Here is a 16993-nt window from a genome sequence, read left to right on the forward strand (position 1 = left end):
ATGGCATTTGGAAAACTCTCAAACTTCATCCTAAAAAAAAGTTAATTCCACTGTTTGCCTTGGTTTGGCTTTCTGAAATGATTTTCTGGAAAAATTCATGAAAGAAAACTCCACTAAGGCTTACTAGCTACAAAATGAACTCTGCCTCCAGAAGGTCCTCTCCCACAGACCACTGGAAACTGAGAAGATCACACTGGCAGAACAGGCACGCTACACGGCTTTTTTCCCTAGGCAGCAGCAGCACCTTCTCATTCTTGTCAGAGACTCCTGGGCTATGCACACCTTTGGTATGCCTCAAACAGAAGAATTTATATTCTTAATCTGATTGTAATTCTATTTCTGGTGCAAGTTGTCTGATTTTTCTCTCATACTTTCAGGGTTTTCTGGTTTGGGGTTTTGTTGGTTTTAATTTTTTTGGCAGGGGCTGGTGTTTGGTTTTGCTGTTTTTTTTTTTTTTTTTTTTTTGCAGGAATACCTTTTAGTTGCAAAAGCAGTGCTTGGTCTTCTGTACTTTCGCACCTTTCCTTCACTGAAGTAGTAACATGCCTGGGACCACAGTATTCTCAATTAATTAGGCTAATTATCTTCCATATAGCTTTAAGGTATTTCAGCAATCAAAAAAAAAAATTGTATCTTTGGAAAATAAAATCAGTACACAAATCCTGAGTATAGCTGCAATGTGTAATCTGGCCGAACGCATTAGAATAAGGTAGAGAATGTTCAATAATATATGGAGCACACACATCAGGCACTCAGATTACCTGAGCTGTGAATATAATTGGACAAGTCTATACATTCAAAACAAGGGTGTATTTTATTTATTTATTTGGATCTTGTGGTTTTAAAATATTTATTTATTATTATTTGTTTTAGCTGAGTTTCTTTCAACTCTAGATTTCTGACATCAACAGACAAAAGACACTTTCCCAGAATGACTAAAACATCAACAAATATTGAAATAGACTGATTTTTCATCTAAGGTAATATTTCTCTTTCCAGGCAAACTGACTACACAATGCTCTTTAAACCCTTCAGAGCATCCTCCTACTCCACTTCTGATACTTGAGAAAGAGATTACGTTCAGGGCAGCAACTGTGCCTTTCTTAAGATGAGTTCTGAAAACAAATAATTTATTGTAGAGATCTTCAGAAGAGCCGACCTAAAAATGCTGACATCACTTTGTACATAATCTAGTAAAAAATATGCGAAAAACTGAATCATGTTGCTACTTAATTGATCACTGCTGCTTTGTGGTATTAATGGAGATATTTTACTTGATCACATAGAAACTAGATTTACCACAGTGCTTTCAAAGCAATTACAAAAAAACAATCATCAACTCCTATTTGCTAATGTTGTTTGTCACCCTTTCTTGTATAAAAACACCACACTATGGTCAAACAACATTAGAGGCAAATGTCACTTAATTTATGGTCTGTTAGCAGTCTAAATCTCTGCTGATCTATATATGCAACAGTGTGTAACGGCAAGGGAATGAAGGGCAGAGGGACCAATTTATTCTCTCTCACACCAGGCACTTAGGACTAAGTCATAAGTGAGGTCACTCTCCACAGGTGCTGTCAGTGGGGTAGGGGACCACACTCCCATTCAACTCAGATTTGAAGCAGCCTTTTAAGGTGACCCACTGGCCACTGTGGCAGCCCAAGGGGAATAAGCAGGTACTTCAGCCAAGCACCTGAGCTTAGGGAGGGCATAGGGATGCCTAGGAGGTTCTGTTCCTTTCTCCTCAACAATCACAGCCTTCTACCAGGGGAAAATACAATGAGGATGAAGCAGAGGAGATAAAAAAGGGGCCTCAAATGTGTAAGGATCTGACTGTGGCATCTGCTGGTTCAAAGAGGAGAATCTGCACTTTCCTTTCTGGAGGTCACAGCAGTCAGACTTAGGAGATGCTTGCTGAGGAGAGGGGCATCAGTCCTCCAAAAGCCCTTGATACAGAAACACAAGATAGTGTACCTACTGATGAATTTATACTATGCGTTACCTCATACTATTTAATCTTTAAGGCACATGTTTTTGACTGTTAAGCCTTCTAAAAATAAAGCCGCACTGTGTTATAAGACCTGATTTTTGCCTGTATGTGACATTACAAAGAGAATTCTTTGACATTACTGTCAAAACAATAAACAAAACACAATTCAGGGGGATGTACTGATTGAGATCAATGATAAATATCAGACACTCTATGTCCTCTCTTGGATGTTACATGTTTCCAAAGGCATAAGTGATTTCTTTATTACACCAGACTTGTTTGATTGCCACATTTTGCTTCAAAGATGATCAAAGATTACTTCCAGCTAATAGACAAACACGACAGGCATTAATAACGAATGTTAGAGCCCAGTGTTTAGAACTGTGACAATGGGTGGAGGGTAGCAACACATCGCATTCTTGACTATTCATTTTTTTAACTTTTGAACAGTCAACAAAAGAAGTGATTGGCAACAAATATTAAATCAAGTAGGAACAAAGAAGGCCCTTGAAACAATAATGAATATGCAGCTCTTTCTGAGGGAAGAGACTGCTGAAAGCAATGAGATTTCATGAAATAAGAGCTATGGCTTAAGCTATAATGAAACAATAAATACATTCTTCACGAATATGAAATGACATTTCCCATTTTTCATTGTCAGATGTTGGCTCCTATATTACTGCAATCTGCCAACCTGCACTATGGGGTTTAAACAAAATAGAAGAGATAAGACTGCAGATTTTTTAATATTACAATATGTGAAAAAATAACCATCATTTTTTATCTTACCTCTTTGAGCATGTGACAGACAAAATATGTTTCAGAAGCGACTAACCAAAATCTTATTCCAGAGTATATCGTATATCTGATATTACTTAACCTACTAGGATGGCAAGCTGCTTGCTTATTTGTGTCTTGTTCTGGGAGTATTTCCATAGGATGCCAAATGCATGCGAAATAATCTGATTTCAAATAAGCCAACATTCAGTCATTAGAAAGCTAAACTGCACAATGTGACTTTGCACCTTTTAATGGGAAATTTTCTATCTTTCTTCTCGGCTGGCTGAATCTTTAGGAGACTACTGTTGTGAACTAACTTGCATAGAAAGCAATCTTATAAATATAGACAGATTATTACAAATATTTTTACTTTCTAGAACATAAAAGATCACACTGACAAGTGTATGAAGATGAATATCATATCTGGAACGTCACATAGACTTTCTACTCTTTTCTACTCCTTAGTCCCTCTCTCTTCTTACTCCACCACCCTGTGCTCTGTCCTTGATTCTTTCCCTCCTGTTTTTCTTATTCTCCTTTTAGTTGTTTTTCTCACTTCTCTGTTTGTGTTTTTTTTTCCTTCTCTTTGGCTCTTCCTTCTTGCCTCTTTTTAAATCCCTTGTTCCATTTTATTATTTACCTTCTCTGTCAGTCATTTTATTCTTCCTCCAACCTTACTTCTCTGAATCATCATTTATCTGGTGCCTATTTTACTCCCCACTCCCACCCCCCACACACACTTATTATCGCTCCAGTCTTTAATCTACCCCTCACTTCCCATCTGTTCATTATCTCCAGGTTGTCCATCTCATCCTGTTAGAGACAGACCATGTTGCTTCTTGCTGCCCACGTAAGAAAAAAGGAGTGTTTTAGCTGGCCTGCTTTTCTTCATTCCACTGTATCTTTTTCACACCACATCCCACTTCGTAGTGAATGCTAATAACAACTTTAAAATATTTTTACCCAAAATAATGAAAAAAATACAGTCCTGGATCTGTGAAAAATAAGACGACAGGGCTGCTTAGCTTTTGTGTGAGGTGCGAAAGATACAGTCTTGCTCCTGTTGATTCTGCTTCATCTCGTTCCTGTTGCTGAAATTCCAAAGAACTTATATATTTCAACAGTCTTTATGCTCTGTCTTTTAAACTTATCCACACATAGGAGCTACTGAGAAAAGAGGAAACAATAAATACAGTTTGGAGAAGAGAGCCCACTGGACCGGCTAAGGAACTGAGAAACACTTTGTGTAAAAGAAAAGAAGCACAAAGGCAATATTTTATAATGCTTTTTTAAATTATTATTTTAAAGCAGGTTTTGGCTTTTAAACTCTGCTAAGCTATTTCAACATTTGTGGAGTCTCCAGTATGCTTTGGGATTGCTTCCTGGAGTGTGACCGAATAGAAATGACTTTTTTGCTGTAATAAAATTAAGCAAGACTAATGCACAAATGACCAGAACAAGTATCTTTTTCATTTTAGTGGTTTCTTTTCCTCTGGAAGGAAATTATGGGATAAGAATTCAAGACTAGATCCAGGCACCTCTGAAAGTCCCAAGTCCTTTAAACAAATCACTGAAGCAATTTGCAACAATAAGCATTTCAGTATTTTTAAATTAGTAATTTTAAATCAAGTTTGGAAAAGGAATTTCCTAGTTTTCAGCTGGTCAAGGAGCAAGAGATGCAGCACAGCTACCAAAAGGCTTTCTGCGGAAGCTCAGTTAGATGCAGTACTTGCAGGTGATGTATTTGGATGTACTTGCTAAGAGCAAAGTAGGTTTTCTTGTCAGGGGAGATTTAGACATTGTTTCTTGCAATAACATTTTACTATAGATTTCTAGTTTACATTTTGAAGATTTCCATGACTACAATATTTTGTTTTACAAGGGAAGCATAAAATACACGGAAGCTAGCATCCTGGGTTGGTAAAAAGAACCTGTGGCTCTTTGCTAACAAACAGCTTCTGAAAGATCTACTATCTGAACAAACAAAAGTGCATGAAAGTTCTGGGTAACTGGTTCTGAGAGCTTTGACCCTCAAATCATTGAGGATGAAGATGATGCTACAGTGTTACATCAGGCATCATGCTCTTCATGTTTTTATGTGGTACTTACTTGTGACCGACAGATATAATCACCTGGAAATCAATAACTGTAAAGCCATGTAACAATATGAAGGAAAAGGTATTAGTTTAAAAAATCCCCATACTTTGTTGTTCTTTTAAAATGGAAGATTCATTTATTTTGATGTAAGTTTTTTCATTTCTGATAAGACAAAAATATAACTTTATTTTTTATATTCTTCTCCTTTTTCTAGCAGAAGAAAGTTAGTATTTCAACATGTTTTTCAATTTTTGTCCTTTTTAATTCTGATTAAAAATTACCTTTACGTAGTCATTGCCCTAGAAAAGTAGCATTTGTAGCCAACAGTGAACTTTTTTTTGTTTTCAGCAGATTTTACTTTACAGATGATCAGTTAAGTTGCTGAATTCAAATCTGCATGATATTTTATACTTGGCAATTGCTTCCAAAAGTGTTTGTTAAAAGATTGATCCTTATGATGCATGTTGACAGATACTGTGCTGAAGAATTTACTTTCTGAAGTGTGCAGGTTTGTGGTGTTTAGGAAGTATCAGGCAGCGATGCAGGTAATTATCACCTGATGTGGCGACATGATGGTACCATAAGCCACAATGCCTAAATTTTAGTTGGATGTATATGAGCCTTGAGACACTGTGACAAAAATGAAATTAACTCCTGTCACTTCAGTAAGGAAGTAACAGGGAGATATTAAAAACCCCCATAAATATTAGAAGTCTCTGAAAGCTAATGAACCAGTTTCCTTTAGCTGAAATGACAGAGTGTCTGCCAAGAAATCCAAGGACCCAGTCTATGTTTCTCTCTCTAAAGGCAATTAGTCAATCAGTACCTTCACAGATCTGTGAAACAATCTGTCCTATTTCATATGTCTGTGCAAGAATTACTTTAAAGTGATAAGGTTACTGTAGTGAATCCTAGCAAAGATTTTTACAATAGGATTGTACACTGTTAGAGTCATTAGCAGCATTCTAAGAAATGTCAGCTGTAATTAAACCCAATCATTTTCAAATGCATGCCATGCTTTGGAAATGGTGAGGAATGCTTTTTACAGTAAGAATTCTCAGCCCTGTGAGCACAGACTTTTTTATTATTTTTTTTTCTTCTTGTGGAAGCAAGATTTTTTTAATTTTCCTTTTGGCAACACCATTTTGGAAGATGTTTATTCATTAAGGCAATTGTATAAAAAACCACAGAACTGCAGGTTCATTCTCTAAACTTGTCACAGTTCTTATTGAGCTTTCATTTAAGGATTGTCTCTGCATGTAATTCTGACTACATGACATAGAATTTATTTTAAAGATTTGTGAAATATTTTGGCAAAGAATCTGTTTACTAAAAAGTGACATTTCAAAGTACTGAAATGAAATTGTGTTCAGCTTTTGGCAAGCAGTTTTGGAAAAATCAAAAATAGAAGTTTGTAAATGGTTAAAGACTTCTAAAATAAAACATTTAAATTTTGTAGATAATTTCACATAACGATATGGTTTCCATTTGTAAATATAAGAAGATGAAAATGGCTCCTCTATATCCAGTTCATTTAGCTCTCCATGTACTGCACTGAGGTAGTAATTTAAACATGATCCTCCTTGATGTCAGGCAAGTCTGGGGCTTCAATTTTTCATTCACTAGAGAGGGCTCTTTGGCCACTCTTGTTCCTAGTAAGTATTTGGTTAATCATTAAAAAATGTAAAGAGACAATTGAAAACATTGCCTCCAGTTGTCTTTATAATTCCATATCCTCATCCAGTATGCAAATCTGGAGACAGTAGACCTGTAAGTATTTTTTCACAATATAGTCAAAGTACATTTTGAGAGTATGAGAAGTATGGCAATGGCAAAAATTTCTTATTGTGTGCAAGACAGGTATGTGCCTCTGTGTGCTAGGGAAGCTCTGACCAGCCTCACTTATGTATCTGAAGAGATTAGTGTAGTGCTGAGTGTCGTCTTGGAACAATTTTTAAACTCAGAATAGGTGCTGTAGTTACACCTGTGTTTTGGACAGTGGGACAGAAAAACAAAAAGTGAGGACTTCTGTACTGGTTTGCTCTTATATTTACTCAGTTAAAATCCATTGTTTTTCAAAGTTACGTTAAGACCTAATATGATGTTGAAGGCTGAATCACACTCCTCTTGGAGTCAATGGCCAATATTTATTCACTTGGTTAGGGCCAGTATTCTATTGCTATGAAATGTCCTCTGCAGACAACAACTAGCTTTTAAATGTGATAAAGCACTTCCCTTACCTTCTGGTGTCTGATGATTTACTCCTCCTCACCTCAACCTGACCACTTTTCCTGTAGCCCTGCTCAAGTGATGTGTCTGGTCCTGATGGCAGGATGTCTGACTCAAAGTGGATTCAGAGTAGACAGATAACAACACAATAGCCAAGGGATGGTGATGCACCCCACTAACCACAGTGCTAGTTATGTCCAACTCAAGCCAAATTTGGCAGAAACTGACATCTACAGTCAATGTGCAAATATGACTATTAGTCAATTATCTTACTCCATAAACAGTGAGTAGCCCAAAAGCCCTTTGAGCTCTCCTGTATGGCAGTGGGCTGCACATCAGGATCTCCCCTTGGGTAGGGACACCTCTCAAGGTTACTCCTCAAGGCTGAGAGATTTCTTGCCGCAATAGTTTCTTGGTAAGTGAATAATAGCATGCTAAACTTTGAAATCTTAGGTAAGTGATGTAAAGAATTGAATGTGCTCATATAATCCTTTAGACATAAACCGTTGGTCAAGCCTGGGACTAGGATTGGATCTATAAGCACCCAGACTCCGCTCTGAGAAGGAGTTTAGAAAGCAAGGGGGTCCTTTCTAAATCTCATGACTCAATGGGAGGGTCTCCCTGACAGTTTTGTCTGACTCTGTCCTGTATGCAGTAAATAATCCAGTTTACATTGCCATTGAATCTTGTTAAAACAGTCACATTTATGACAAAATTTAATGAAATCACTCTTTTATATCAATAAAATATATAGTTGCTTCTCTTTTACAAGTGAAGTGCATCACTCCTATCCGCCACACGGTAAAATAGTTTGGAAATTGTATCATTAGTTAATGAGAGGTTTCTGTTGAGAAAATTCCTCTCAGCTCCAGTATATTTTCTCTGTGGACAATAACTGGCTTTACTGTAAAATTCTGATAGTCATCACAAATTAAAAAAAAAAAAAAGGACTACTATTGAAGACATAAAAACAACAGGAGAATACACTAATGCCATTTAAGTGAAATAAAATAAAATTGCTTGAATGCCTTCATGCCTAAATGGCTATTTAGAAAATAAAGTGTTTCGCATTATATACAAAATGCTGAAGAATGAAGAAAATATATTATGACAATTTTTATTCCTTTTTGTTCACTTAATGCACATCAAACTTAGTTCTGTGTTGTTATTTCAAGGTAACATTAACTAAACAGAAATTTTAAAAGAACCAAAGTGTAAGCGTCACGCTACCTCAGTACCTATTGCTGGTTTAATTGATAGGTATTTCGATTTTAATTTTTACTTATTGATACTTGTATAAAACCAGTGAAGACTGCTTTTAAAGTGTTCACTGCTTTTTTTAAAAAGGATTATATAATTATGCATTTATTCCTATGAGATTAATTACCATACAACTCTTTCTGCCATGAATGAATATTTTGAGAGAACATCTTGGTCCTCTCGGGGTGAAGAGATATATTTCTTGCCTGAAAATAGCATCCTCACAACCAGTAACAGTAAGTTTCACAAACTTTGAACTCTGCCATGAGAACCTTTCAGGATGATTATCCTCCCAGTAAGAAAAACAAAGAGTAAGTTAATTATTGTCCTTAGCACAATATAAACTTGTAAAATGCCAACACAAAAATTTAAACCAAGATAGCTTTCAACATGCAGCTACTACAATTTTTTTCTCTTTTATCGGTTCTAGTGGACTGTCAATGAAATATTTACCTGACTAGTGTGGCTCTCCCTATGTCTTTGTACCGATGAGCTTGCCGTAGTACTGGCTGACAGTCTTGTATATTCATTTTCTTCTGGTAAACCTAAAGCAGAACAATACTAATTTATAATCTGTCATTTCTGCATTTGGCTGATTTCAGCATAAGATTCAAAAGACCTTGACATGTTTTACTAAAAAAGAATGAAAAACATCACACATTTGTCTGGATATTTACTGTTTCCATGCTTAATGAAACTGGAACAATTCTTGTTTACCAAGTATGAATAGCACCACAGGTATGCATGCTGGTTTACAGAAGGAGCAATTGTACTGAAAGAGCCTACAAATAACACATTACCTATACACTGCCCAGGGATTCCTCCTGCAATGCAGAAATCCCTGGCTCCTCTTCCCCTGGCTCCATTTCATCACAGAAGCAATGCGAAGGGAATGGAAAACAGGCTGCGGTCTGCTCTCAATTTAATGTCTCTAGGTCACACGGGGAGTCGATAGTAGGTCCAGGACTTCATCTCCTCAGTACAGAGTTTTTTTTTTTAATTCTTGTACTTATTGTGCACTGTCCATGTGGGAATTACCTGCCCAAAATCTAGCTGTGTAAGAACCAGTCATCAAGCATAAAAGAGCCAAGTAGTCTCCCACCATAGTCAAAAGAAACAAACACCTCTGCACAGTGATCCTAGAGCAAGGCTCACTGCTGGTACTTCCCCATCACTTCTGCCAGAGCGGGAAGACCATTCATATAGCCCTACAGAGGATCTAAAAGGCAGCATGAGGGGATGCAAAGGCAGAAGCAGAAACACAGTGAGTCCATGATAGGTGTTATTAAGCCCCTCACAAACTAGAATCACAGACACCATGGTAGATCTGGTATCCAGCAATTTCGATATTGCTTCATATAGCATGTATTCTAAGTTTTTGTGCTCCTGTGGCATCCTTAAACAGCGTATCACTACTCCTTCTTTAGTCAACTGAACAGATAGCCACCATGAGAAGAGGATTCATCCTAGTAAGAGATATATCAGTTGAACTGTTCTCAGTTAATCACCTGAGAGTTACTAACTAGAAATGGACAACATCTAATCTGAAGCATTTGATTAGACTAGGCATCTGCCTTTTGTGTGGCCTAAAGGAGATTCTGGGCCTAGATACGTAACTCTTAGCTAAGAAAAAAAATGAGGCAAGCCCCGTTCTTTGCATATTAGACATAACATCCACAGAATCATGATGGAAACAATTCAAAGTTCAAATGCAATGAATCATAAACTACTTATGGGATTATGTACTACACTAGACATAGTTCTGTTTCACGTTCATTTTCTTGTTCAATCATGAAATTGGCATAGAAACAAACTGTGAAACATGCTTGTCTTCCAACCTGCTATTTTCAGTATTAAAAATGTCTTTTTTTTTAATTTTGATAAATGAGCATTAACTCTTACATGGTTACTGATAAATTATTTCACTCATGAAAATATAAACTGCATGAATAATCCCATAAAATAACCTGACTTTGCAAGAGAAATAGAACAAGAATTTTAAAGAGAAGGAATGATCCTTGTTCCCTTGTGGCCTCTCTACCCTGCTTTTAGTTTCCCCCTTATAATGATGCACCTCCATAGCTTTATAGCTAGGGACATCTTTTTTTTTTTTTTTTTTTTTTTTTTTTTAATTTGTTCTTCTGAATGAAGCTTGTGTAACCTAGTCTTAAATACAAATCTTTTTTTCTACAGCTTTGATTCATTGGAATTCCTCTGAACACACACACACACACACACACACACATATACAAGCAGTGAAGAAGGTAGAACTTCTGCTTGCAGTCCAGGAGCCAGGTCAAATCTCCTGAGAATCCAGTATTTGAGTCCTTTTCTGCCTGGTACAGAGCATGAGTCTGATCCTGTTCTCTCAAGTGATTTGAACTATGTGTTATTTTGAGGTGGAGTTACCACTTTTTGAAGATGGTCCATGATATACTGGTAGGTACTGGAGCAAGGGCTGATACTCATGGTCTCCAGTATACTAGGCTTGTCAAATACATGTAAGTTACCACTATTCCTTTCTTACCTATATTAAATTCCCTGTCCTTCAACTTAAAATTCTCCCTCAGAAAAATTGCATATTTTTGCTGAAATGAAATGCTTGAAACAAATTTCCCTCCAAAAATCCAGTTTTTGTCAATATAAAACAAATCCCATTTTTCCAAATAATTTGCTGAACTAATAATTTATTCACATGGATTCATTTTGGATATATCTCAAATAAAGTAATAAAGCTTTATCCACATTTTAATGCAAAATGCATTTTTAAAGTAGGTGTTATCCATGTAATTCAAATAAGAGATATAATATAAAATATTTGCATGATTCTAAACCACTATAAATTAATGAAAATACTTTCTTAGGCAAGTAGCATGTTTTGAAAAAGATATTGCTTTTGTATTATATTAATACACTTCAGGATCTACCATCCACAACAGCCTTGAGCTAAGAATAAGGTTATCAATGATCTTCTGTTTATTTCTATGAAAAGCACTTTGATAAGAGGTCTTATCAAATAAGTAAAGTTTCCATATACAGCAACAGCACGTCGTCACAGACATGGCAAGCAGAGGCTTGGTGGAGTTCGTAAAGATAAATGGAGTAGTTGATTACATTCTGAGAGTTTTCCTTTATGTGCACCTAAGTAAATATTAGGATACCACAGCTGTGCAGTGAATAAGACCTTGCTTAATTCAGCACAAGGTTGGAAGCATCAATTTAGCAGGGGCAGGGGCAGGGGCAGAACTACAAGAACAAAAATTAATCAGGGGTTCAGGCTGGAGCACAAATTACACCATCTGGACTGGGCTTTCTTGCAAATAATCTGAAGTTACCAAAAATAAGTATAATTTGGCATTTTTTTGGGTGAAATTATACTTGCCAACATTATTACTGCAATGGTGGTGAAAACTACAGCAAAGAAATGCATTCAATCAGTAATCTCTAACTGAAGAAGTTAAACGAAAGAAATGCATTCCATTTTTTCACATAATCAAGAATACAACCTTGTCCCACGCAATATGTGTACCCAAACCAGAAGCCCAATCCTTTACCCACTTAATCCCTGTAATGTATTTTCTATATTGCTTCAAAGGAAGATCCCACACACAATCTCTGATCTTCTTCCCATGCTTCCTATTTCCCATTTCTGCCCTGTTCTCAGATACTCCTCTTAGGATCCTTCAGATAAATAGCTTGCATCTCAAACATTGAGGTGTAGATAACTGGACATCTAGAGGTGGTTCTGTCATTCCAGAGAACCTCCAGTCTCATAGGCTCTGCTACCCCCAAACTGGAGACCCTGTACCTCCTGGCTTTCAACATCCATATCTGTAAAACAACAGCAACACCACAGAGTCTCTAGGTCTTTGCAACTGTGGCCACACATCATTCCTCAGACCTACCTTTCTCCATGATTCTGCACTCACATACAGGCTGGATCTACTGATCAACTCCACTTGATACATTGGCTGCTATAGTGTGAAAGAGGCATCACCATGAAAGGCAAGATGCTCAGTAGCATGTAGCTCATGTCATGGAGACATACTCCTTTTCTGTCAGGTTATCTGCTGTGACATTTCTCCCATTCTGCGACTTGTTGCTGATCTGGTGGTAAATCTCAGGAGACAATCTGCAGCCCACAGGTGACCTGCCTAGACAGAATGGCTACATTCTTGACAGCTAAAGTTAGACAAGACTAATCCCCTTACCTGAATAATGCATAGGGCTTTTGGTGAAACAGAGGTCCTTGACACTTCCTCTTATGCCAATATGCATAAACTATACAGTGAGTCCATTCACACGGATCTCCGCACATGAGCAGTGGACCTCAGTTATCACTGAAGAGAAGAGGAATAACCTGAGAGGCTTCCTCTGAGGGACAGCAGTGTGCCAAGGGCACTGGATGACCAGTACCGTGCAAAGTGCGTGCCTGTACAACCATCAGGCACAATGCAGCACAGTGCTCCTTCAGTCCAACAGGGCTGTCTCACCCTCTACCATATCTGCTCTAGTTTTCCCTTTGGTTACACAGAGTAAGTATCCCTACCACACACCCCACTGGGGGTAAAGAACTGTCAGATTTCTGGGAAATTTCTCCCTTTCACTAACCAGAGGTTAGGTCACCTTCATCACTTATTATAGTTTTCATATTTAAACACTTAGCCTAATGATTAAACACTCCTCTATTAGGTACTAGTTGGAAATAAATAATAAATTTGAGTAAAATTTACCTGCAGAGTTTGAGTGTCTCACACCACAGCATCGGCTGTTTTGGGTCATTTAGGATCACAACTTTCAGCATTGTAAGGTAAAAAGTTATAATAGGCTTTCTGATTACTCTTTGTGTTTGGATAAGAAATAGCAAAAAAACCCCTCTTTCTTTCACACTAAAAACTCTGCTAGGTGTGGAAGATTTGTGGCAGAAAAGTCACCGTTTGGTAGCACAGAGCTGTAGAAAGCTGTTACTCCTAATATTAAAGATAAACTAAAGAAAAAGAGGATTACATTATATAAAATGAAAAAGTAACTTCTATTAAACTTCTGACCTAACAGCAGTGCCAGAAATTAAACTCAGCTTCTGAAAGCAACACAGCATTAATCTGTTTGGAAGCTTAGCCAGCCAGCTTTTTAGCTGCTTAGTAATGCTCTTCTAAAGAATCCATCAGGTTACAAGCAAGATTAACATCTTTGTCAAAATGATTGTTCTTATAACCATCGTGACTTTAAGTTTCATGGTGCTTCAGAGGAGTGGTGCTGACACCTCATTCATGACAGTAAAAGAGAAGTCTTAGTTAAGAAATTGCTTCTGTACTAACTCATGTGAGTAATGTATGAATCTAGACTTTAGTTTTAGCAATGGAAAGTGGCTTATGCGGTTGCACTGTGTAACAGTGGGAAGTACATTAGCCTGTGTTCAAGAGTTTTGTAATCTCAGTGTCAACTATGTAATAATGCATTGCAGGTTTTATTCTCCTCAAAGCTAGAGGAGTTCGGTATACAGTAATAAAGAAACAAAAAAGTATTTTACATGGAAACAGCCTATGGCACATTCTCAAATATCAGTACTGCCCAGGTATATCCAACAAGACACAGATTTTTAAATCATAAAGATGTTAAGGTTGAATCCTGGAAGAATTCTTTTTTTTTCTAAGCAAACTGGCAAATTGGTTTTGAATTCATGTAAACAAAGTACACCAAAGCTTTCCATATTGTCAACTCCTTCAATTACTATCAAGTGTGGCTGGAAAATTAGCAACCTGTATCACAAAATTTATAATCCAGTTTTGCTCTGCATCAGGGTAAAATCAAAGCTTGCATCTTCTCTACAACAGTCTGACAAGCAAAACACAGATTTGAACCTTGAAATACCACAAATAATGCTAATTCCTTACCCAATGGGATACTGCCAGGCTTAAAGTTTTTTCTGCTTATAGTATACAGTGAATATCAAAACCATTCCTTATCAAAGCTGCATCGAAATTGTGAATCTTCCATGAAAAATTTGAGTTCAATGAATCTGGTTTTTAATACAAAAACATGTACTGGAAAATTCCATTGCATGACATAACACCTTTATGATTAAACTCTCCATTTACAAGTAGTTTGAAAAGAATTAGTTAGATACTGTAGATTATCATAGTAGATACTGTAGATAATCATAGTAGATACTGTATATTATCAATATGAACAGACCTGGCTACTAGTGGTTGTAAATACACCAATAAAAACTTCACACAAACAATTACAAAAAACCCATCTCACCTCTTACTTGGCCTTTTATTCAAACAATGTCTATTTATTTCAGTAACAGATCGTTTACTAACTTAATCATCCCAAATTATAAACGTAAAGCATCATCTCATTTCTAAACTGACTGAAACACAGCTTTTGTGGTTAAACTCCCAGTTAAGGGATCTGGGGATAAAATGGTTGCTCTCATAAAAAGCTGATCTCCCACAGGTCCCATTACGACATCAGAATATATGGTTAAAATCCTACATAGAAAGGGATCAAAGACTTGGTCTACCCACAGTTTTTGTGTTAATTTAACAGTCTGACTGTTATACATGCTGAAAATATGCTCCCCTCCTCCTCAAATTATTCTATTGATACAAACAGGGACATGGTTGTAATGGAAAAAGCTGCCTTTTTCTTCTGTCACATTGTGTTCCTGGCTTCACACAGGAATGAATGCACCTTTACACTCATATAACTTCTCAGACTAGATGAGGTTTCTGCTTTGATTATCAGAGAGAGCAGGAAGAACTATTTTTGCCAAGCACTGCAGAATTTGGACAATAGGTTTTCTTGGAAAGAAAGGAATTATTTGATTTTGAAATGTTTTATTTTGATAATAAAGCATGATTTTTCATTTAAAAACATTGCATATTAAGCAGGTCTAGCCTTTTTTTTTTTAAAAAAAAAAGGATAGCATATTTGGAAAGCAAAATGCAATATTTCACTTGACCTAATTTTTTTTTCCTCTTTGATTTTTCCACTATAGCTATCAAACTACTAACTGTATTATGTGTATTTCTACCCTTGACAGCAAAGGCTATATAGTTGTTGTGCTTACGCAAACCATATTTAGACTTCAGTTTTCAGCATGAAGATAATTGTACTCAGTGCCACACAAGTATTTAGACATCTGCTTCTCCACAATCCATTGAAATAAAAGACTTTTTATTTGTCTTGTGTCTATTCATACTTGTGTATTTGTATTGTGTGATTTTATGTAATAAAGGTGTTACATCATCATGATTTAAGCTTTTAGGATCTTGAAAGATTTCATTCTTTCTGTCATTGTTCTTGCACAACTTTGATCATCTTCTTGCAATGATAACGATTTGTCATTCACTAGCACAGCACCTGTAGCAAAGGGAGATCCCAATTTTCCATTTTCTGTCCTATTAGTATTGATTATAGGATCAGAAATCTCAAATCTCAGTCCTCCATGCTTTGGGCTGCTTATAGACTTGCAGCTGAGCTAATTACAAATTCCTCAACAGTGGCTGTTTTATTTTCTTCACATTCAGCTTTTATTGGAGAGGGGCTTATCAGTTCACACATACAAAGTTAAGCTGGTTCCAGAAACACAAATATTTCACAACTCGGAAGATTTCAGCTTGACTATATATTAAAAAGCTCATTCAAGGAAACACTTCAGTAATTTTATGTTAGAAGAGCTTTGGGATTAAAAACTGCTTACCATTTGATACTGAATTTCCATTTTCAGCAGTCACAGAACTGGACAGTGGATTAGATGACTGAGTTCCATGATTATTTGCATTTTTATCCTGGGTTTCTGATCCAATATCTGATGTATTTGGATCTTCCCTGCTCCTCAAGTTCAGATTAGTTTCAGCACCTGACACAAACAGAGAAAGAGTTTATCAGCTTCCTATTAACTAGTGACCTTCACATATAAGTAGAAAAAAACTAACACATAGAAACCAAATTACTTTATCAAATTAATTTAAGTAATCACTAAATTCACAAGTCCAGTGATAAATGTGGAAGGCTTAAGTCTGATTTTTGCAGGGTTTTTCTTTTTTTGCTAGTGTTCCACCTGTAGCCATGTAATGTTTATGGAAGTGAGACATTAACAAAATTTAATTTGCACTGTTTCTTTTCACACAAATATCAACTGATAAAACTCAACAAATGTCTGTATTGCCTCTGTTTTAAATTCCACTCTATTTCACATGAGTTCATATACCACTGTCATCACTGCAATGCCTTTCACCATAGTATTAGGTGATACTAGCAACAACTATAATATGGGTTAATTTTTTTCTCTTATCTCCTCCCACAAGAAACGAAATGGCTTTTGAGATGAAACCTTATGTAGCAAGATTCCTCCCAGCAGAGCCTCCATGTGGGCATTATTTACCCTGCCTCAGGGTTCTCCAGCCATCAATTGTCATTTTCTATAAAGTTCAAATTTTTCATGTCATAGCCTTTTAGTTAAATTTCTTCAAGATACCAAGAGAAGGCCTGATACTGCAGGAGCTCTCAAGCTGCATGCAATACACAGGCATTTCTCCAAAGAGAAGGGCAAAACCCTTCTCTTCTTCCTCTGACCAATGGCACATCCACGCAAAGCAGAACAGCTCACAGCAAAGTGCCTGA

At 36.6% G+C, this 16993-nt stretch overlaps 1 protein-coding gene across 1 annotated transcript in view; it reads right to left on the minus strand.

Annotated features, from left to right (window-relative positions):
• Positions 1-16993, minus strand: part of MYO16 (myosin XVI) — a 385808-nt gene that overhangs the window by 7265 nt on the left and 361550 nt on the right. The window contains exons 33-34 of the mRNA XM_086741186.1: positions 16071-16229; positions 8813-8904 (exon numbers count right to left, since the gene is read on the minus strand). Of these exons, the coding sequence (XP_086597312.1) occupies positions 8813-8904; positions 16071-16229 (251 nt within the window). The remainder of the gene's footprint in view (positions 1-8812; positions 8905-16070; positions 16230-16993) is intronic.

This window comes from Chlamydotis macqueenii, chromosome 1, assembly GCF_036417535.1.
Source record: "Chlamydotis macqueenii isolate bChlMac1 chromosome 1, bChlMac1.mat, whole genome shotgun sequence".
Taxonomy (NCBI): domain Eukaryota; kingdom Metazoa; phylum Chordata; class Aves; order Otidiformes; family Otididae; genus Chlamydotis; species Chlamydotis macqueenii.